This window comes from Cuculus canorus, chromosome 1 (assembly GCF_017976375.1).
Source record: "Cuculus canorus isolate bCucCan1 chromosome 1, bCucCan1.pri, whole genome shotgun sequence".
NCBI classification, from domain to species: Eukaryota; Metazoa; Chordata; class Aves; order Cuculiformes; family Cuculidae; genus Cuculus; species Cuculus canorus.
In genome coordinates, this window is record NC_071401.1 from 45,646,947 (window position 1) to 45,669,403 (window position 22,457).

Genomic DNA, 22,457 nt, shown 5'->3' on the forward strand with positions numbered 1-22,457 from the left:
ATTATGTCTAAGAGAAAGCAGTTGCAAGCTACTTGGGAAAACTAAGTAAAAAAAAGCAACTACTCAAAGCAGATCTCTGAGATCTATTGTAATACTTAGCACTATCATTGACTGCTTATTTAAAAAAAAATAAATTTTAGTGCTTTTATACGGTGTTTTTTTGTATTAGAAGGAAGACACTTTTGGGACCAGAGAGGGAGAGGGGTGACTATGCATTGTGATAGACAGAGGCAAAGTGTTCCCTTAAAGTCTCATTGTCTTTGAAAGAAATATTTTATTTTCTTTTATTTTCCCTTTGGGGGAAAAGATCCCTACATTAATATTCTCAGACAGTAAATAAATTACTATTTCTTTAAAATTTAGAATCACAGAATAACTTTTGGCTTCTGTGTCAAACTGTGCAACCCAGAGTTTGCAAATTCAGGTGAATTATCCAGTAGTTTAAAGTATCCATCATCTGACATCCAGTCAGTTTTCTTTTCATTTCTGGTTATAGATAGATTCTTAAATGTCCGACACAGGAATCTTTCCTTAAACATAAATCAGAGATGCTGTCAAGCTGCAACTTCACTTAGTCTGCATGGGGAGAAGACAACCAGACCCAAGAACTTGCAAATTTCGCATCAGCTTGATGCATAATCTTCAGGCTGGGTCAAGCTGGGCAAAAACAATCTCATTTACTTCAAAAAAAAGAACTTCAAACAAACCTGGCCCAAGTTTTCCAAGTTGATGTGAAGTTTCAAGTGCACTCAGACATTTTGGGGCTTTATTGTGAAATTTCACACACTAATTCTGGAGCACTGAGGAAGCACTCCAGAATCAAAACACTACTATAGATCTTCTCTGGAGTTCGTCGAAAAACCCATGGCTAAATCTAATCAGTATTCTCACCCACTGCAGTCTCCTGTTTTAAAGCAAACCTCAAAGCTGCAAATCTGGAATATGTTGACAACAATGCAGATGATCTTAAAAGCATCTTCATTTGCCTCAAATGAAACTGGCAACCAGTTTTTCCTAGTCAATAAATTATATAAATTGTTGAGACACATGCTCCCAGCTTGATAAACATTTCAGATCATAGAATCATAGAATGGTTTGAGTTGGAAGGGACCTTAAGGTTAATCCAGTTCCAACCTCCCTGTTATGGGCAGGAACACCTTCCACTGGATCAGGCTGCTCAAAGCCTCGTGCATCCTGGTCTTGAACTCCTCCAGGGATGGGGCATCCACAACTTCTCTGGGCAACCTGTTCCAGTGTCTCCCCACTCTCACAGTAAAAAATTTCTTCCTAATATCTCATCTAAATCTCCCCTCTTTCAGCTTAAACCATTTACTCTCCTCTTAACTCTTTAAAACGCAGAAGAAACAAAAAGTGGATGAACCTTCAAATGAATTCCCCTTTTACTGGCGCTAGAGTATATATGGAAGAGTTTTGCTTACTTGAGACACCTTTCAATTACTGCTGGATGAGCTTAAAGCCAGGCAAACCTGGGAGTAATGAGAGTTCTGTCCATGTCCACAGATAAAGCTGTCAGCTCTTCCTCACTGCGGGCTGTTAGATTTTTTGTCTTTAGCATAGGACTTTGTATGCTGTTGCATAGGAAGACCACAAAAATGCAGTATAAATTCCTTGATTGATACACATTTTAGAGAAGTGTAGACTTCTTTGAATGCTGAGGAAATTTTCAGAGAGAAGTATAATATCCTTAAATGGTGTAAATGCAGATATACTGACAAATTGTAGAAGATTTGGGACTGTTTACAGAAGTTGAAGATCTTTCTTGCTAAGTGTTTTTGTCATTTCATAATCAAGTAAATGGCAAAGAGCAGTCTGTAAATTTATGTACGAACTCCCATCTGTGCCAGAAGAGGAAAGTAATTTCAAAGATGCAAATAAAGCTGCCACACAGTACCTGAACTGTATCAAATTGAGATTACTGGCCGTAGTGCAGTGATATAGGAGATTAAGATTTTGAGAATTTGCACCGAACATGCAGGAGCATCCAGCGCATTTCTGTGCTGGAAATGCATTAATATCCTTTTCTTTGTTAGTAAGATCATGAAGTCTACTAACTTAACAAATGGTGTTTACAATATTAGTTGAGGAACTGTAGAATGACAGAATAATTAAGGTTAGAAAAGACCTCTGAGATTATCAAGTCCAACTGTCATCCCCACACCATCATGCCTACTAAACTATGTCCCGAAATGTTACTTCTACATGTTTTTTTAACACCTCCAAGGATGGTGACTCCACCACTTCCCTGGGCAGCCTTTTTCAGTGCTTCACCACTCTTTTAGTAAAGAAACTTTTCCTAATATCAAATCTAAATCAACCCTGGTGCAACTTGAGGCACAGCTTGAGGCCATTTTCTCTCATCCTATCACTTGTTACTTGGTTGAAGAGACTGGCACCCACCTTGCTACAGCCTTCTAAGCCCAGGAAGCTAGGTTTCTCTGTTAAATCCTCTTTCCTGAGACAGGTTTAGCAAGATTTTCTGTATCCTATTTTTCATTCTTAAAATGCTACTCAAAACATAAACATGTCGGATGAAAATAGGCTGCAATATATGGGATTACACAATGAATTCATTTACTATTTCCTTAAAGATAATATGCATTTTCCTATATTAAACATTTATTACTTTAGCTGCAAGAATAGCATTCATTAGAAATACAAAATGCACAATGCAAATTAGCTTTTGGACATACCTCAGATGCTGAAGTATTTACACTAAGTGGAGGAAAATAAATGCCCCAATTTAGTGGTCCTTACTGCCACGTGGACACTTCACTGCTTGCTTGGCAGTATACTATGGCTTAGCAATTGCAGTATTTTCATTTCAAACAAATATTGATCAGTGAATTTTGATGCTGCTGTGAAATATTTGCCTCCTATTTTACACTGATCTGTATTCCTAAAAATGATTAAGAAACACCCAAGCACAAAAATAAAACCTGTTAGGTTCTGTCCAAATTGCTGCTGGGATTTGCTTAGTGTAATGATCGCTTCTGAAGTCTGGAATAATATCAAGGAAATGATACTCACATAATCTTAAATGTTTGTGATATCCAGCTTGTTCTAAATATTCTCTCCTCAAAACTGTGTTTCTTAATTTTCTAGATAGAAGAAGAGAGTAGCAATAGTTAGCACTTCTATATCACTTTTCCATTTCATAATATTGTACGGATATTAAACAGTTTTCCCCAAACTTGTGATAAAACTGAGAACTGAGCAGAAACACTTAAAGGTGTTAATGTTTTATGCCTTTGATTATGACAACCATACCTATTGCTATTTTTCTAATGAGGGAACTAAGATGGCCAAATCATTATTTAGTAGTCATGTTAGTATTGTGTTAATGGTTGGATTTGATGATCTTTGAGCTCTTTTCCAGGCTTAACAACTCTATGATTTCACCACATCTGTTTAATTAGTTTGTAGCGAGCTCTGTTCACTCTTTCAGTGTTTTATCCACATCTCATAGTAATTACCGGGCTAAATGGTAACTTCGAAATGTTTCTTGTCTGGGGAATTACAGCAGTCAGGTCCTGATCACACATCCTTTTCTAACTGTAAGGAAGAAATGATGCTCATCTCTCAGAGAGCAGTGATGGGTGCTTTCTGGAAGGGTGGATTTCTCACTGAACTGGGTTGCTTATGTCTCCTCAACGCTTAATATTCTGCAAAGATTCTACTGCATTTTACCCCTTACTCTTATATTCCCCGTGGCATGGCAGAATCTAAGGCAGCTAACATAGCTTAGCACGTTATCCAGGTAGAGAAGATTGCACGGATCAAGTAGACTTTGCTGAGAGTTGAACTTCCCTCTCTGGTGAAAGTTTCAGTGCTTGCAAGATGTAGAAGGGTATCCTGTAAGACTATGCTGCCATTGACCAAAAACATGGAAAAGCAAAGCAGAAAAACCCACATCTTTTTTCTGTCTGCCTTTCCCAGTTCCTTTACCAATGAGAGAACTGGCTACATTCATTCAGTGACACTCAAGGGATAGAGTCGTGTTTTTATTAAATACATCTGCCAGACTGAGCACAAACAGAAGCAGATGCTGTTCATCAGGCAAAAAAAATTAGAAATTATATGCCAGCTACTTATTTAAGTAAAACCAGAGCTTACATTGGACATGTAGAGACTCATATCACACTCACAATCTGAAAACTGAAAGGAGGAAGTGAGAAAAAGTGTGCGTAGATCTCTCTAATGTCCAAGGTAGTTATGTTAACTTCTACATGTATACAACGGTGCCTAGAGTGAGGATCATCGTTTGTTTTATAGCTGGGCCGACTTCCAACTTGCAAAAGAATGTTTTACAGAACTAGCAATGTTAACAAAGTTGTAAACTTAAGTATGGTTATATTATCAAGTTAAACCTGGCTCTCAATTTCAAATGTTAAGGAAAGAACACTGAAGTCAGCTCTTATATCATTTTCATTTACTAACGGAATAATCAACAGCTGTAGAGCATGTGGCCAAAATAGCTTTCACTCAATGAAAATTATGCTCAAAAAATCTCTTGTCTGAGATCTACGATCTCATTCTAAATAGCGCTGCGCAGGATTATTCCAATCAAAGAAAGTCAATGGTAAACATTGCCATCTGTATTCATTGTTAACATCAGCTATCATGATGGTAGTCAGTGATTTCAAGTTAATACATAGGCTGTGAGGTGCACATGTCTCTTCAAGAACAAGGAACATTGCCCTACTTGTTTTCTACTACTTTGCTTTTGAAATACATCCTAAAACTTCCCAAATATGGAGCATTTCCAGTTAAGCATGTATTTTACATCTAAGATGTGACAGCCTTGCATATTCTCTTCAACAGAAGACATTATCATTTGTTAAGAGTGATTTAATCACGTGTGAATTCAGGATTGTATGACATCTGCCCACTATTCAGCGTAATTCCAAACTGTGTGGCCAGGGTTTTGAGATGTTGATAGAATTCCATGGCAAGATTCAGAATTATTCAGTGAATTTTTAAGACAGCAAGTGTTCGAGATAGTGATAAAACTCAAACTGCATAGTGATATGGCAAATACCAGCAGAATGATATGCTGTATGCCTATTTGTGTGCGTACTGTAATTTCTCACCTGGAGACCTCACCTGAAGTCTTGCATTTAGTTCTGGAGTCCAAAACACAGGAAGGACAAGGTTCTGTTAGAGCGAGTCCAGAGCAGGGTCACAAAAATGATCCAAGGAGCACCTCCTCTATGAGGACAGGCTGAGAAATTTGGGGTTGTTCAGCCTAGAGAAGAGAAGGCTCCATGGAGACCTTAGTAGCCTCCATAGGAGCCTTAAAGGGGACCTACAGGAAAGATGGGCAGGAGCTCTTTATCAGAGTAGAGTGATAGGATGAGGAGTAACAGTTTTAAGCTGAAAGAGAAGAGATTTAGACTAGATATTACGAAAAAAAAATTGACTATAAGCGTGGTGAAACCATGGCATAGGTTTCCCAGAGAAGTCATGGATGCACCATCCCTGGAGGTGTTCAAGGCAAGGTTTGACAGGGCTTTGAGCAACCTGATCCAGTGGAGGGTGTTCTTGCCCGTGGCAGGAACAAAAAAATCCTCACAAAAAGCCTTATTTGTGAAGGCAGCAGATGACCTGGTACTGATAAGAATCCTTTACGAATGTAAATTTTCACTAAGACAGAGCAAAATCTTAAAACTATTTCTACTGCCAAGCCATTAAAATTTTTCAAAGGTTACACGCAATCCAAGAACATTTACCAAGAGAGGAACAGGCATATATAAGGTCATGGATTATGTAAAACCCTGCATGATTATTAGTTGTCCTCATCCTCAGAGAAGAGAATTATCTGGGCTTTTCTGAAGGTGCCAGCACATGACTGCAAAGTCTTTAGGAGAAGACATGTTCAAAATAGCAGTTTTCCTCTTCCAAAACCAGACCTTTCATGCAGAATGAGTGGTTATGAGAGCTTTTAAGTGATTTTGGTTGCACGGTTAAAATTCTGATAAGCTTTTTTCTAAGTCCTCCTCATTATGAAAGGCAGCCTTGAGCATTTTAAATCTGTCCATTAAGCTGCCATAATCATTCCCTACAATTACACTACAATATACAACAATTAATTATATCAAATCCTTCTCACAGAAGTGTTTACCAGTGAGGAGATTGCCACATCTTTATTTCTGACAATAAAAGAGTAGGAATTATTGTACACCTCTTGGGGTTCTACTGATCTAACGTTTCTGTAGTCAGGATTATAACCATGTTGTTTTCCCTATAGGAATTAAACATCAGTTCTTGACAGGTATGATCTTTAAACAATATTTAATATGAGAAAATTGTTCCTGTGGGTTTTTTTCAATAAGAAATTGAAATCTGTATTTTTAGCTACGTAACTCCAAGAGTTGTCCTGCACTTATGTACAGCCTTGCTGGGATTTGTGTGCAGGGTCTTCCTCTGAGAAACTGGTGTGTCTACCCTGAAGGCTGCTGATGTAGGTGCCAGGCATAGGACTGGATGAGGCTGAGATATATAATCACTGTAGCTTGGTAATACAGAGCTCAGGGTAGACTGAAGACCTTTCCCAGGATCTGGGTTGAATACTTAAGCAGTAAGTTCACGCTGAACTATGCCAACCACAGTCTGATATCATTTTATTTATAAGTATCTTAAAGACAGCACTCAGTTTGTGCTTACAGAGTCCCTAAACTTACATATACATCCTATATTAATATACATCTGTTATACATGAGACTTTTTTGCATAGGCGTATACAAGGTAGACGTCCACTTCAAACTGGTGGAAAACATCTTCGATATCAAATGAAATAGCCAGGGCTACTTGGGCAGGTATTACAGCACAGGAGCTCTGGATGTGGACAGTGTGCTGTGTGTGCCCTGAATGCATCTGGAGGGGTGTATGTCAGATTAACGCTATTCTGGTCAGGGCATCCTTCAGATTAGTTTCAAGTTTCAGGAATCTAATCTGTGCAACCTAATGCAGATCCAGGACATGAACCAAAGCACTGTGAATGGAGATAATCAAGAGATTCCTTTTAAAAGCTCACTTCTGGTCTGAATTAGATACTGAAATAGGTGCATCTGTTCACCTAAAGAAATTAATTACCCTGAGCACAATTTTGGTCCCTTGTATTAAATCGTACCAATGCACCTGTGTCTCACAGACACCGTTCTATCCGAGCACAAGTAAGAAAATGGCAAGCTCAAAAGCCACAGATTGCTGTCGGCAAAGTGACAAAAGGGGTTTCTGGCTACCAGGTTTGTTTACTAGATACTTTGACATGGTAATTATTCCTTATTAGGTGAAATAGCAACTGCTCAGTTTCTCTTTAAAAAACCCAAGGATATTGTAAAGATTAACTTCATTGTGGGAAGTTTCCCTCCAAACAAGACCTTTCCCTCTGGAAAGTAACAAGGATTAGCTGTAACATAAAAGATGACAAAATTTTTGGAAGTAAATATTCCTGAGACTGACATAACCACCCATCTTCCTGTCTTTATTTCCTTTCACAGAGCCATGTTTGACTATGACAAGAGCAAAGACAGTGGCCTCCCAAGCCAAGGACTCAGTTTTAAGTATGGAGACATCCTGCACGTCATCAACGCCTCAGACGATGAATGGTGGCAAGCGAGGAGGGTCACTCTGGAGGGAGACAGTGAGGAGATGGGAGTTATACCAAGCAAGAGGAGGTGAGTTTTGCCTCCTCCTTCCTACCTCCCTTTCCATGACGTCAAAATGTTCCATTTTATTTGAAGACAGGGTGCATCAATCTACTGAAAAAAAACAAGGAGAGTAGAGAAAAAGGCCACAGTTATGATTTCAAGAGCTGATTTTCTCTGTGAGGTTTGAAAAGTTCAGGCTGTTTAACTGTACTGAAAAGTAACTCAATGTGTGACTCAATTATAGTGGATTAGTACCTTCACAAAGAAAAGTGGGAATGGGAAGAGAGCTCCATCTACTAAAGACATTTGACAGAAAAAGGGATAAGCAGAACCCAAGTCTGGGAATTAACTCTGAATTTGAAGGAGAGCACATGATTTAATGTCTGGGTGACTAGCCATTGCATCAAACTGCTGAGGGGTGTAATAAATATCTTGACATTTTCAAATCAAGACTGTATGGCTTTCTTTTGCAAGGGTAATAGAACTAAACTTCTCAGCTTGTGTGATGTAAAAAAATGACACTAAATTATATAATGGCCCTCTTCAGCTTCAAAAACTGTCAATTTACTGTCTACTTGCCTGGAAACTGATGGATAATCAGTATCACAGTAAATTTTTTGTATAATGTAAATGAAGGAACATTCCTCAACTTTCCAAGCTGAATCTGAATGTTTATCTATCTGTGATGGACTCAGATTGACTGATGGAGCGAGAACAGACAGCTGAAACTCTCTCATTGTTTGTATTGTTTACTCTGGCTACAAGCTTTTGTATCTCCAGTAGTACCACGACTACCACACAATAAGTATTACCTTCTGTCTCTGTTGATAGTTGCTATAGAAAGGTCAAGAACAGAAAGGGCAGGAGGAAAATGAAATCTGTCAAACCACGTTACATTTCTCTTTTGCAGCAGAGCTCCCATGCTGCATATAAACATTCTATTCCTAGCTGTTTCAGCTTTAACTTTAAATAAAAATGTTCATGTCCATTTTTTATACCAGGCATCTGATGCTGTAGAGAGCACCTGCAGCTGTTTCAAGCGAGAGTTGGACCAGGTGCTAATAGATCTCATGGTACTATGTGTTCTAAATCATGTAAAACTGGAATGCCAACAAATACTTTGTTGACATGAGCCCTACAAGGACCCTATTTTCTCTAACCGTGTCCATGTTGGAATAGCAACCACAACAGGATTTTAAGTGAAAATCAGTTTTGGAGCCATATAGTAGATAAAAATAAACATTATAATTACATTATAATTTTTAAGATGGGAAAAAATATGCCCATTATAAACAGATTTAGTCTCTAGATACTGAAAAAGGGATACTTACCTCCTAGTAATTGCTACAGTAAATACTGTTGTAATGACATGATTGGACCACACTTGGGAAAAGAAGAAAGTCTATTCAGTTATTACTGAGGGAAGTATGTACACAAAGCTGTCTTGCAGTGTGGTGCGTACTATGAAAAGCTATAAAAGCTGTCATGCATAGGAAAACAACTATATGAGGGAAAAGGACAAAGCAAAGCAACTGATTAAGATGTAGCATTGTGTCTTGTGTAGGCTGGAGAGGATGTAAGTGCCTAAAGCTTCTTGAGTTACCTGCACAATGATGTTTTCAAGGACAAAAGATAGAGGCTTTGTCTCCAAGGTCAGACATAGGATGCAGCCTAGGAAAAAGATGTGGCTTAGGAAACACTGGGAGAAAAGAGAATAAATAAAAAACAAAGAAAACAAACAAAAAAAAACCAACCAAAAAGAGTCAAGACGAAAATAGTAAATAGTTTGATTAGAGCCTAAAAATAAGAGTTTCAAATTTGAAAAAAATGCAGGTATAGTTGCTGTGCTCTCCACTTGTCATCCTGATTCTTTACTAGTGAATCTATGAGGTCTGGAAAAATCAATGCCATTTGATCATCTCTCTGAATTACTGTAATGATGTGAAACACCTGAGCTGGAGTGGGGGCAGGTTGTTATTATTTCCTAAAAGGTTTCTGTTGTATAAGGTTACTTTTTCCAGTGCACTGAAAAGTGAGTATTCTTTCTTTTCTGTGGATTCTGGATGATCCCTCAGAGCAAGTGAGACTGATGTGCTCTTACCAGTATCTTCTGTGGTCATTTCCACCAGCCAAGGGGGAGGATGAGCAATCAGTGCATACAGGGCTGAGCTGAGCTACAGAGAATAAAGCTCATCATAACTTCTAATTCAAAGTTGAATTTCCTCTGCAGGTGAAGCTGATTAATAGACTATGAGAATCTTGATTTGAAACAGGGTAGTCCTGATGTTAATTTGACCAAATACAAGCAACTGTGGCATGAAAATCTTCATTTGAGCAGTTTATTCCAGGATGTTATATCTCTTAGAGATTATATGGGACTATTTCTATGGGCATTGCATTATATGTAATACAGTGTATGTAATATCTAGCAATAAAATATGCCCTGTGACAGAACCAAAGGAAAAGAACATCTGTAGCTGTTGTGCTATGACCTGTCCTGCAAGGCTATCTTCCTATGACGTTTTAGGCTGAAGAGATTTTATGGTTGTGTTGCATTTTTCAATTCCCCATTCATTTCTGTTCCTTATCTTTAGGGTTTGGGGTTCTTTGGGGGGGTTGGTTTGGTGGGGTTTGGTTTTGGTCTTGCACTTGGGCTCCTTCTTCTGCCTATATATATATGCAGCAAATACTATTATAGAAACACAGAATCGTTAAGGCTGGAAAAGACCTTTAAGATTATGAAACCAAACTTTCAGGCCAACACCACCGTGTCTACTAATCTAAGTCCCAAAGTGCCAGGGCCACATGATTTCTCCAGGCAAGGAGACTCCACCACTTCCCTGAGTATCTTCTTCTAATGCTTCACCACTCTTTCAGTAAAGATTTTTTTTCTAATATCTAATCTAAACCTCCCCTGGTGCAACTTGAGGCAATTTCCTGTCATCCTGTCACTTGGTACTCAGGAGAAGAGACCAACACCCACCTCCTTTCAGGTAGTTGTAGACAGTGATAAGGTCTCCCCTCAGACTCCTATCCTATCCTGTGGGACTGTAACATATTTTGCACTTCAGGTCAAGGAGAGCCTGCACAGATCCAGGGATTATTAGTGCAAAGGTGAGTCTGCTTTACTGCCTTATCACCTGTCCAGCAACAGCTAATATATACTTCCTTCATTTTTCATAAATGAAATACTTATGGAATAGCTGTGAAATCCAGTGACCCCTTCAATTTTATTTTGATATATATATGTGTACAAATGCATGTATATATACACACAAAGCCACAACAAGTAAATTATATTGCTTCTTTAAGGTGCTGTGTAAGAACAGGTGCTTCTCAAGTGTTTCATTTTGCAATTTTTTTACACTTTTTTACTGGAAAGCCCTTGACACAGTGATTTTTTAGTGTGAGCTGATGAAAGACATTTTGAATTATAAATCAAGACTGAATACTTTTTGTCCTCTATGATATGTGTGATATACCCAAAGAAATCATAATTTATAATCATAGAGGAGCTGCCACTCATACATTACCAGACTTTACCAGACTTTACCTCAAATTCAATAGAATTTGAAACTATCCATTGTAGAATATAATTGTAGAATATTTGGGGTTGGAAGGGACCTTAAAGATCATCTAGTTCCAACCCCCTGCCATAGTCAGGGATGCCTTCCGCTAAATCAGGTTGCTCATAGCCTCATCCAATCTGGTCTTAAACACCTCCAGGGATGGGGCACCCACCACTTCTCTGCGCAAGTTGCCAGTGCTTCCCCACCCTCACAGTAAAACATTTCTTCCAAATATCTAATCTAAATCTCCCCTCTTTCAGCTGGTGACCTCAGTGGAGATTAACAAAAACTAAATGCTCAGCATCCTGCAGTGCTGAGATATCATTGCAACATTTTCTGCATCAAAAGTCAGATTTTGTCCATTTGTCAGAATGCATTTATTGTCTGATTACAGCTGTTGTTATTGACCATGGGACGGAGTAGCCAGTTAGGTAGAAACTAAGTATAACGTTATAAAGGCGTTGTGATATTGCATCACATAGTCGTTGGGATCAGTACAGTTTCAGCATAAGAAGCTGCAGACCATTTAAGTTATGGTTTAACAGTCGTGAAATAGTTATTATTATATAGTATTAATGAATTAATAATTCAGGTAAAATTTTTCTTGGTTCCAAGTCCACCACAAAGATTTACCCAAGCTTTGTCTATGGAGAGAACAAGGCACAGTTATTATGCTGGGCAGAGTCTCCAAGGCAAGGGGACACAGAATCATAGAATCGTGGAATCATTAAGTTTGGAAAAGATCTCTAAGGCCATCCAGTCCAAACATCAGACCAACACCACTGTGAATACTAAACCACGTGCTGAAGTGCCATGGCTACACAGTTCTTGAACACCTCCAGGGATGGAGACTCCACCATTTCCCTGGGCAAACTGCCAGTGCTGTACTAATGTCTTAGGCAGACTGCAATATTATGTGTGCACTGTATTTGTGCATGTGAATTACTCCCCCTATCATTAAGAATTACTAGTTCATCAGAGAATGTCCAACTGAATTAGATTTATATAAGATTTTTGTTACACTTGAAAGTACAGATGTATAGTTGTATAGATGTATAGACATATAGATACAGATTTAAATTTCTACGTATACTCATCTTCTGAGCATAAGAATTTTTGTTTGTCTCATTGTCCCTCCTATTATCTATAAAAAAAATAAATTCAGTTCCCCATAAAGGGCAGTACCAAGCTGAGCAGCTTATATCTAAGATACCATCCCCATGGAAACTCACTAGTTAAAGCAAATCAACAAAAAGCATGAAAACAAAGTGCACAAGTTAGTGTGTGTTAAATTGTTAAATTCCCAGGCAGATGCTCTAATTCAGTAGTAAAAATATTTTAATTCACTCTAGCATTGATTTTACACCTCCAATTCTTTTGACTTTTACTTTGCTGAGTCTTCCACACAAAATAAGCTCTGACATTTCAAGCTCCACACCACAGCAACCTCACGCTTCATGTATGTCCAGCATCAGTATTTTCTATGGTGTGTGTACATCTACTTGAGTCAGGTCTGTGGGTCTGAAATTAATTTAGTCTATAGTATCATGCAGGTTGCCCTAGAGTGGATGGTGTAAATTTTCACCTCGTGTAGCCACAAAACCTCTCTCAGACCAGACGTCATTCTAAGATTTTCAGTTTCTGTTTGTTTAGGTACCTTTGGATGCAGTAGGTTAAGCAACTTCCACCTCTTTTATAACCAGCTGAAGGTGTATGATAATGCTAATCTGACATTTGTGTTGTCAAATAGACAACATTCTCCCCACAAATACGTGTAACCATGCTCTCCTCTCAGATTAAAATGCAGGAAAATAAACATAAACCCTAATATTTTACAAACATTTCAGGACAGGGACAGAGGAAGCCACGGAGATGATCATTTGGCTGGAGCACCTCCCATACAAGAACACGCTGAGAGAGTTGGGCTTGTTCAGCCCAGAGAAGAGAAGGCTCCAGGGAGACCTTATAGCAGCCTTCCAGTAATGAAAAGAGGCCTCTGGGAAAGATGGAGAGGGCCTGTTTGTCAGGGAGTGCAGGGACAGGATGAAGGGGAATGGGTTTAAGCTGAAAGAAGGGAGATTTAGATTAGATATTCGGAAGAAATGTCTTACTGTGAGGATGGTGAAGCACAGGAGCAGGTTGCCCAGAGGAATCATTGTTGTCCATCCTTAGAGGTGTTCAGGGCTGGATTGGATGGGGCTTTGAGCAACCTGATCCAGTGGAATGTGTCCCTGCCCATGGCAGAGGGGCTGGAACTGGAAGATCTTTAAGGTCCCTTCAACCCAAACTATTCTATGATTCTATGAATAAAAGGGTTCCCAGCACAGAAGTCCCTGTGGGCAAAACGCCAGCTTAAATTTGTTATTCTGCTCAGTGTGGCAGAAAGGCATGTTTATCCACTCAAGTGAGTTTTATTTTTAAGGTTTTCCTATAAATTCTCTACATTTCTAAACACCCCTAAGACTTTAATTCTTAGATTATAAAATCTTTTAATATGATATAATCATGTAAGCTTTGTGTAAAATAAGCTACCTGACTATACTTGCTAATCTAGTTGGAAAAAATAAATGTGGAATAAAATTTATTTGTATGCGTATGTATAAGCCAGTTTGTGTCCTGATGGATGTGTCAATGATGGGAAACTTTTACGCAGAAGGAAAGTACCCCTTAACTGCTAAACAGAATAAGATTATTCTACAGTTTTATGAAATTCATTTCCTAATGGCATGAGATTTGCTTTTTTCATAAAATATTGACCAAGTGCTGAGCTGTTCTCTATAAGCAAGTCACTGAGAGTGAAGAGCTGAACAAGAGCACAGTCTATCCTACTAAAAAATACATGCTTTGTTGTAAAAATACACATCAGGAATGCTTAAAAATAATTTAGAGAATGGGAACCTATTGGCAAGCTCAGACCTCACATAAACAAGACTAAACAGTGCACAGGGTTGAAGCAATAGAAAAGCATAGCCTGAGTCTATATATTTGGACTATAAATAGTAATACATATTTTCACTTATCTTTCACTTGATGGGCAGGCAAAACAAGTATAATGTAGATGACCTGGAAATGGCAAAGACAGACAAGAAGAAACATGTTATCAAAGATGTAAAATATGACAAGGTCTTCCAAGTATCCATTTTACATTGCATTCTTCTATTTGATAACTCTTTACTACAGTTTTCATGCTGAATCAGAAATAACTTTCATTCTGCAGAACACCTCAGTACCAAATCTGTGCGAATTAGGCTGCTGTAACCATTTTTTCTGATTCTCAACACCAGTTTGTAATTCGTGTATGTATTCTACATCCATGATGAGCATTGTTATTGAAGATCAAAACAAGTCTCATTTGATATTTTATGTCGCCGCTGTGATGACTGCTTTCAGAAAGGCATTAACAAAACTCCCAGTGGTCCATTAACCCCAAAAACTGGAGGATCACTGTTCATGTCTGGTTGAGTTATACTTGACTGTTCTTGTTTGCAGCACACACAAATAATTGAAAGTCTCATTTTGAAAAATCCCAGAGGCCCAATTTGATAGCAATATGTTGTGCTGGGCAATGCTGTCTCCATGTTGGTGTTCAGAGAACTTCAGCTCCCAAGTCGCATTTGATTGTTGGATGTAGATGTCTTTGAACATTTCTTGGAATCAAACTGAGTTGCAGTGACCCTTTTGAAAATGAGAATTGAGCCATGAAGTAGTTTTTGGAACTTACATCAGTGCTTTCCTCCATCCTTTAAGCATAACTTTATCAAAAAAATATATCATTAGAAAGGGATGCAAGAGCAATGTGTGCATCAGCAGGTCAGGGTTACAAATTTAAGCCTCTGCAAATCTAGCAGATGGTAACTCTCACCCTTCACTTTATTTTTTGCACAACCTCCCCACAACCATACTTTGTGCAGCTGTTGGATACAGTTTGAAGTGAAATATTTCTTCCTTCAAAAGCAATTTCTTCAGCTGATGGATCAAAATGTTGTCCAAGATATGGTAAGCTTGGTGTCAGCTAAAGCAGTGTAAAGAATTTATTCTCATATCCTACTTAGACATTCACAACGTTAGCTGCTGCAAAAGGCTTTTAGTACATAAACTCACTTTGTCTTGGGGAAAAAGTAGGTCAAGATTATTTTTCTTTCAATGTAGCAATCACAAAACTGAAGATTCAAAAAAGTACTAAAGGTGCTTGAATTAGTGTTCCTTTCAAAAAATAATGAAAATGTGTTTCCTAAGACCTGGATCAATGATGCTTGAAGAACTGATATTCCATACCTTTTATCTTCCTCATTTCAGTTACCTTTTTAGCTCTGTCTACACCAAAAGTGTCCTGCTAACTCAGATAAGAAATTATGGGAATATCTTGGTTCACTGCAGTCCTGCACCCTAACCACTTCAACAAAGACTAAATCCTTGGAAAACATAGCTAAATTCCAACAGAGTTCTCCAGAACTTGTAAAAACCAAAGCTTTTCAGACATTTAAATGTTGAGTTGATTGCTTCAGGAAAAAGAGAGGTGTATTCATAGAATCATACAACGTTTCAGGTCAGAAGGAACCTTAAAAACCACCCAGTTTGAACCCACTGCCACAGGCAGGGACACCTTCCAATGGATCAGCTTGCTCAAAGCCTCATCCTACCTGGTATTGAATACCTTCAGGGATTCCTGATAGCAGAGGTGCCTACTGCCACATTTCACGTCCCAGACCCAAGACATGAAAGCAGTAGAGCATTTGAGCTGAAGTGCTTTGAAAGTGTGTCATAAACTGGGCAAAACCATTTATTTTATCCTAACCATTTTACTTTATCCTAGCCAGCTAATTCATTTCATTGACACTTCAGGCAGCAACAAGAAGATCATCATCCTGAAACACATGAAATTTCAGCTTGGAAGTTTACAGTTCAGTTAAATTACAAGTAGCTGAGAACAGTTTTCTTGTGGAAGCTGTCAGGAAAATTCTAATGGGAGTCAACCCCGTGTGCTATCCTTAGTACAGTATTAGATTATGAAATGTGTGTAGTATTTAGTGGGCATGCTGAGCATGTATGAACTTCATTGGTATGTTTGCCTGAAGGGTTAATGGCACTTAATGGCATTATTTATATATATCTCCGAGCAATGCAGAATGTTTCGGCAGCCTCCCATCTGTCTGCTACGCCTGTAGGAAGCAGTGATGCCTCCGTGACTGCTAATGCAATTATGACAAATTTCATAAGTAAGATCCACTCTGCAGGATTAGTTTCCAAATTTCTTTATGCAGTGAATAAGAAATGAAGTTTAAAGCAGTTGTTTTAGGAAGTTGGGCAGGACTGAAATGAGTTAAATGTTAACACAGATTAATAAGGAGAATACTGTGTTCATTTGAGCTAATTATTTCCTCAGAAGGCATCCATCCTATTTAGGCAATTACACAGCCTGAAATCTTCATTTTTTTCTGGTACTATCAAGGGACTTCATCTGCTTGTTTAAGATTTTTCATTTTTTTTAAGAACATAGATTTAATTTGAAAGCCGCATTTGCACTGTTTCCGTGTGAATATTCCACACTTACAGAGAAAAGTATTTATTCTAAATTTAAACTGTAACTATAGCAACCAGCATTGACTGTGTTTCAGTAGGAAGTATAGGAGCCCACTCAGATGGAAAGAAACATGTTTTGTTAATTATCGTTCTGTCAAAAGGCTACAGTCTGTATTAAAAAAAAAAAAAAAAATCAGAAACATATTCTTACTATCCAGGCTTAGAAACCAAGGGATTTTCAGGAATACATTCTAATGGCACTTGTTGGGAACTGTGACAGTTACAAAAATGGTCATTTCTGCTCCAGTGTGCAGGGTATAATAAAACTTTTTTCCCAGTTATTTATTGTTTAATAAAAATACAATATTGAACTTTTAGAGCTAGCTTTGCAGGATTTGGCTTAGATCTCCTGTAGAAATTCCTAATTGCAGACAAATAGAGTAACTGTTTCAATTATAGGCTGATGACTGGAATATTTTTGCTTGGGCCAGTAGATGATAGATTCTGTAGATGATTTTGCAAAGGTTGTAAATGTCACTTTTGCAGTAATGACCATATTAGTCAAGGTGAGTAAGGACGTGAATAGCTTCCTTCTTTCTTTAGACTTCTCTTCCTGCATCTGTTTTCTTGGGGGTCATTTCTGTTTAGGGGAGAGATCCAGAGGAGCTTTGACAGTCTTGAGAAATGGACCTGTGCTAACTTCATGAAGTTCAACAAGACCAAGTGCAAGGTCTTACACCTGGGTCGGGGCAATCACAAGTATAAATACAGGCTGGGTGAAGAATGGGTTGAAAGCAGCCTTGAAGAGAATGACCTGGGGATGCTGGTGGATGAAAACCTCAACATGAGCCAGCAATGTGTGTGTGCAGACCAGAAAGCCAACTGTATACCGAGTTGCATCCAAAGAAGTGTGCCCAGAAGGCTGAGGGAGGGTTTTCTTCCCCTCTGCCCATATGAGACCTCACCTGGGAGTGTTCAAGGCTAGGTTGGATGAGGTTTCGAAGACCCTGATCCAGTCAAAGGTGTTCCTACCCATGGCAGGGGGTGCGGAACTGAGTGATCTTTGATGTCCCTTCCAACCCAAACCATTCCATGATTCTATCATCACCCCATCTTTGATTTTTTTTAAAAAAATACCAGCAATATTATTATTATTTAAGCATATTGTGTTAAAAGTTTACATGTAGAACATATGTAAATCTTGCACTAAAGGTGAACTTTCCAAATATACTGAGAGTATATAGTTTTTCTCACAGGTAAAATATTTACTGCGTATATTTCAGCATACTACTGCATTTTAAGTTTTCCTAAGCTTTTTTTTTTTAAATAATGCTCATTCATTGAATAATAAAAATACAGGATATTGATCCACAATATTTCAGAATAGAAATAATGAATTACCTAGTGCAATGTTCTTTACAAGTGTCTTATATGTCTCTTTTTTCCCCTCTATATTGAGTACTGTACCATGCTTGTCCAGTCTTAATTCTGAGATATGAATAGATCAAGATTCCACACATTCACACATTCTTCTTCTATATTATTTTGGTAACTAAACACTTTAAGCATTAGAAAGTAAAACTGCCTGTATTTTCTTTAGAATTACTTTGCCTGGCATCACCTCGTTGCCAATGATTTTGATATTTGTTTCTCTCCTAAAGAGAGTTTTTTAGACTTCAGTATTTCCTCAGTCTGGAGGCATTGCATATACAGCAGAACAATTCCTCTCTCAGGCTGTGTTTGTTGAAGCTATGGGTATCAGGACCAAATAGCTTATGAGGCTTTCCGTTGAAGCATTTCAAATTTAAATATCTAAATACCAGAACTGTACTGACTAAGCCAACTTTTGCATCATATCACTCTGCAGTCTGGGCTCTCAGGTTCCCAGGAGGTGGACTCAAAGGGGCTGTGAGCTCTGGGTTTTCAGCTCAGGTCAGATCTGAGCTTCGAAAGCAAATGTCTTATTGCACTTTGGCTCATCTTGTGGGGCAGTCTTGGTGAAAGCATACTAGATTCATTTGTATTGAAATGATCGCAAAGATAAATTTGCCCAAAACATCCATCTGCTAACAGCTGGTCAGCTCATGGAGCCAGACTACAACCAGCCCAAAGAAACCCCCATAAAATTTATAAGTTGGGATTTCTATTTTGCCAAGGTATTTGGTAAGGTGAACCTGCCCATCTTTGCTTTCAGAATTCATCCACTAGCAATGAGCTCTTCCCTGAAATGTGTCAGAAAAATAAATTATTTGCATTCTATCTGCTTGCAGATATTCGTGGAGGGCATGATTTAAATAAGACCACTCACTCAATTAACAGCATTTTAGAGAGTCTTAAAATAGCTCTTCTGCCCCTGAGCATTTATACCTCTCCTCAGGAATGCTCTTTTTGGCAAAACTGCATAGTGCTAAATAGTCAAAGCCTCAAGAATGTTTCTCTGCAATTGAATATGACAGCCTGAGAGAGCTGAGGTCATTCAGCCTGGAGAGGAGAAGGCTCCAGGGAGACATTAGAGCAGCCTTCCAGTAATTAAAAGGGGCTTATAGAAAAGCTGGGGAGAAGCTCTTTATCAAGGATTTCAAGTATAGGACAAAGGGGATTATTTTTAAGCTGAAAGAGGGGAGATTTAGATTAGATATTAGGAAGAAATTTTTTACATTGAGGGTGGTGAAACACTGGAACAGGTTGCCCAGAGAAGTCGTGGATGCCTCATTCCTAGAGGTGTTCAAGGCCAGGCTGGTTGGGGCTTTGAGCACCCCAGTCCAGTGGAAGATGTCCTGCCCACAGCAGGGGGTTGAAACTGAATTAGCTCTAATGTCTCTTCCAACCCAAACCATTCTATAATTCTATAATTATGATTATTGTTATAAAAAGCATACCTCCATCTTTCAGAAGGTAAACTTGCAAATAATTCTTAAATAAGGTTTTTAAAACAAGAAAATTTTTTTAGTGATAGCATTTTCAAAATTACTTCAGTGAAAGATGCTTAAAAATCTGTGGCATCAAAAATTCAGTTTTGCAGACTCTAAGGTTTAAACAATGTTCATTTGTGAAGGGCTCTACAAAGCTACAGGCAGAGTGTCTGCGTGTGTGTGGTGAATGCTGGTCTATGTGCTTGAGGTAATTTGAGGAAGGTGAAGATAACTAACACATTCTTCAAGGGTTGCCCAATAACACATTGGCCCTTGGAAAGCTTCTAGGTACCTCCTTCAAACTCAGGTTAGTAAGAAATTCTGTTTTTCTTTGAGATTCAAGGCAAAGGTTCCTGTGAAACATAAGGGAAAGGGGCTTCCCCTTCCCCTTTTCCGGTCTGCTCCAGCTAGACAAGGTGCTGAATCTTTCCATTTGAGTGATTAACTCTTTAATACCATTACAACCTATTCACTTTTATTAATCAGTTAGTTTTCTGCTGCAGAGAAGGCAACAATGAGGGACACCACTGAGCAATGGGAAATGAGGCCATAGGAAAGAAAGGAGTAAGACTTTCCTCTCCGACAACTACATTTCTTGTATCTTCTCAATCCATCATGTGAAACTTCAGACTTTTTACCTTGCAATTGCCATGAGCGTACATGCTATTCATCACTGCTGTGTGTCACAATCTGTTTTGTAAGCTATGTTAAGTTCATTTTTAAGGTAATTTTTAAGCAACTCATTAGTCTAAAACTGTGGGAGGTAGTAAAAAATAGATTCAGAAATTGTGGAATTCACTTCACCTTCTTTGCATGGTTTAAAAGTTTATCATTTATGTAAACTAGGCATCGAAGGTCCCTCTACAGGACAACAAAAAAGTGCTTGCACAGAAGGAAATGTATTCCATTGTAAAGTGCACACCTGAAAGCATCAAGGTGAATAGCTTATTCTCTGTCCATGCTTATTTCATTCCTCTGACCACAGAAGAACTCTAAATGTTGGACAACTTAAATTAGAGGATAAATCTGTCCTTAATGTGCTCTTACCACATTCCCATGTGTGTTAGGAGGGAGTGCCAAGGCTCCCACAGTCCAGTTCTGTATTCAACAGAAAACTGCTGCTTGGCTGTCAAAACAACCTTTCCAATTTATAAAATTTGCTTTAAATGCTCACTTTATGCACAGTAATTATCAATTGTCTTGGGAAATCAGACATCAAACATATCATACAAAATGCTGCTATAATCAACATACAATTCTTTGTGTTTTCTGCAGAGTTGAAAGAAAGGAGCGTGCACGTTTGAAGACAGTGAAATTCAATGCGAAACCTGGTGTAATTGATGCAAAAGGGGTACGTAAATAGTAAAACCTTTAAAAATTGACTTTGTAATTGTTCTATGTGTTTCAGAGTATAAAAAATTTTAGCAACATAGGGAATATTTAAATTGCAACCAAGACTTTGAGTATAGTGAAACATAGACAGGAGTATAGTGCGATATGATCTTCTACATAATTAGATATTCTTTTTATAGTACTGACTGACAGTGCCTCCTAAATGGAAGATATTAAGAAAATAAAGAGCATTCTGTGATAGTTGTGATTGTAGTTAAATAATGGATAGAGAAGAAAAGAATTTAAGAACCAATGCAGATGAATAATTGTTTAATGAAATACAGCAAGAAGTGTAAATTCCTTGGCTTCAAAAGCTGTTAAATCTCAAACAAAATGCTGAGTATTGAAGAGTCCTGGATGCAAAATTTAGGGTTTGGATATCCCACTTTGACAGTTGTGACAGGCATTGAACACAGGCGTGCTTCACAGCAGGCACAAGGGGCCAGCCAACACAAAATAGGCATGTTCCTTTCCACCAACTGTATCTGGACAGAACAGTGTTCCTGTTGTCACCACTCTGCAGCATCGCCTTATTGTACTGAACAGTCAACAGTTGTCATTAGGCTGATGTCTCGTATTCTGTACATTGCCTGCTGGTTGGCAAGAGTTATAGCATGAGGAATGCCCACAGTCCTGGCTGTTGAGGTCTGTTTTTCTGCGGAAGCGTAGCTTGCATTTGTAGCAGTAGTAAACACTTGACATTACATTTGCTGGGATTTATGTTTGAAAGCAGTCCAGTTGGCATGCACGGGATTTACAGCTGAGGGCTCCTGCGAGAAAACTGAGAGACAGAGCTGCAAACACCATCAGCGAAAAGTCCTGTTTGGATGCAGACAAAACAGGGCAGGGCCAAAACTGGGTAGTGGGAGGACACAGGCATAAGTAGGTGCTAGCAGGGGACAAAACCAAGTGGTTCAGCAGGTCCCTTCCAGACCTGTTGTTCCAGTGGCCCTTTGCTCGTTTGAAATTACAGAATCACAGTACGATTTGGGTTGGAAGGGACCTTAAAACTCATCCAATTCCAACCCCCCTGCCATGAGTAGGGACACCTTCCAGTGGATCAGCTCAAAGCCCCATCAAGCCTAAGCCTGGCCTCAAGAATTCATTAAGAATGAGTTCCCATTTTTAGTGTCTTCTTGCTTCAGTTTCCCTCTATAATGGGAATAATAATATTTTCTTTATTCCAGTTTATTCTGTCCTTTCATTTAGACTATAGCAGGATAAGAAGTTCCTCTTGCCATGAACACGCAGGCCTCTACATGCCAGCAAAATAATATTTCAGACTTGCAGTACTTCTCTGTTACTGCTCTACAGAACAGTTCCTGAGTTCAATGAAAATACATAATAATTGCACTGGATGAAACCAGTTTTCCAGGTTTATAAGATACGTGAAA

The 22,457-nt window shown here is 38.6% G+C and overlaps 1 protein-coding gene across 34 annotated transcripts in view; it reads left to right on the plus strand.

The window, feature by feature from the left end:
• DLG2 (discs large MAGUK scaffold protein 2) overlaps positions 1 to 22,457 on the plus strand; it is a 1,074,248-nt gene that overhangs the window by 1,007,103 nt on the left and 44,688 nt on the right. For all 34 annotated transcript variants that reach the window (XM_054071916.1, XM_054072001.1, XM_054072006.1 and 31 more), the window contains 2 exons: positions 7,521 to 7,697; positions 20,947 to 21,022. In XM_054071916.1, coding sequence (XP_053927891.1) covers positions 7,521 to 7,697; positions 20,947 to 21,022 — 253 coding nt within the window. The remainder of the gene's footprint in view (positions 1 to 7,520; positions 7,698 to 20,946; positions 21,023 to 22,457) is intronic.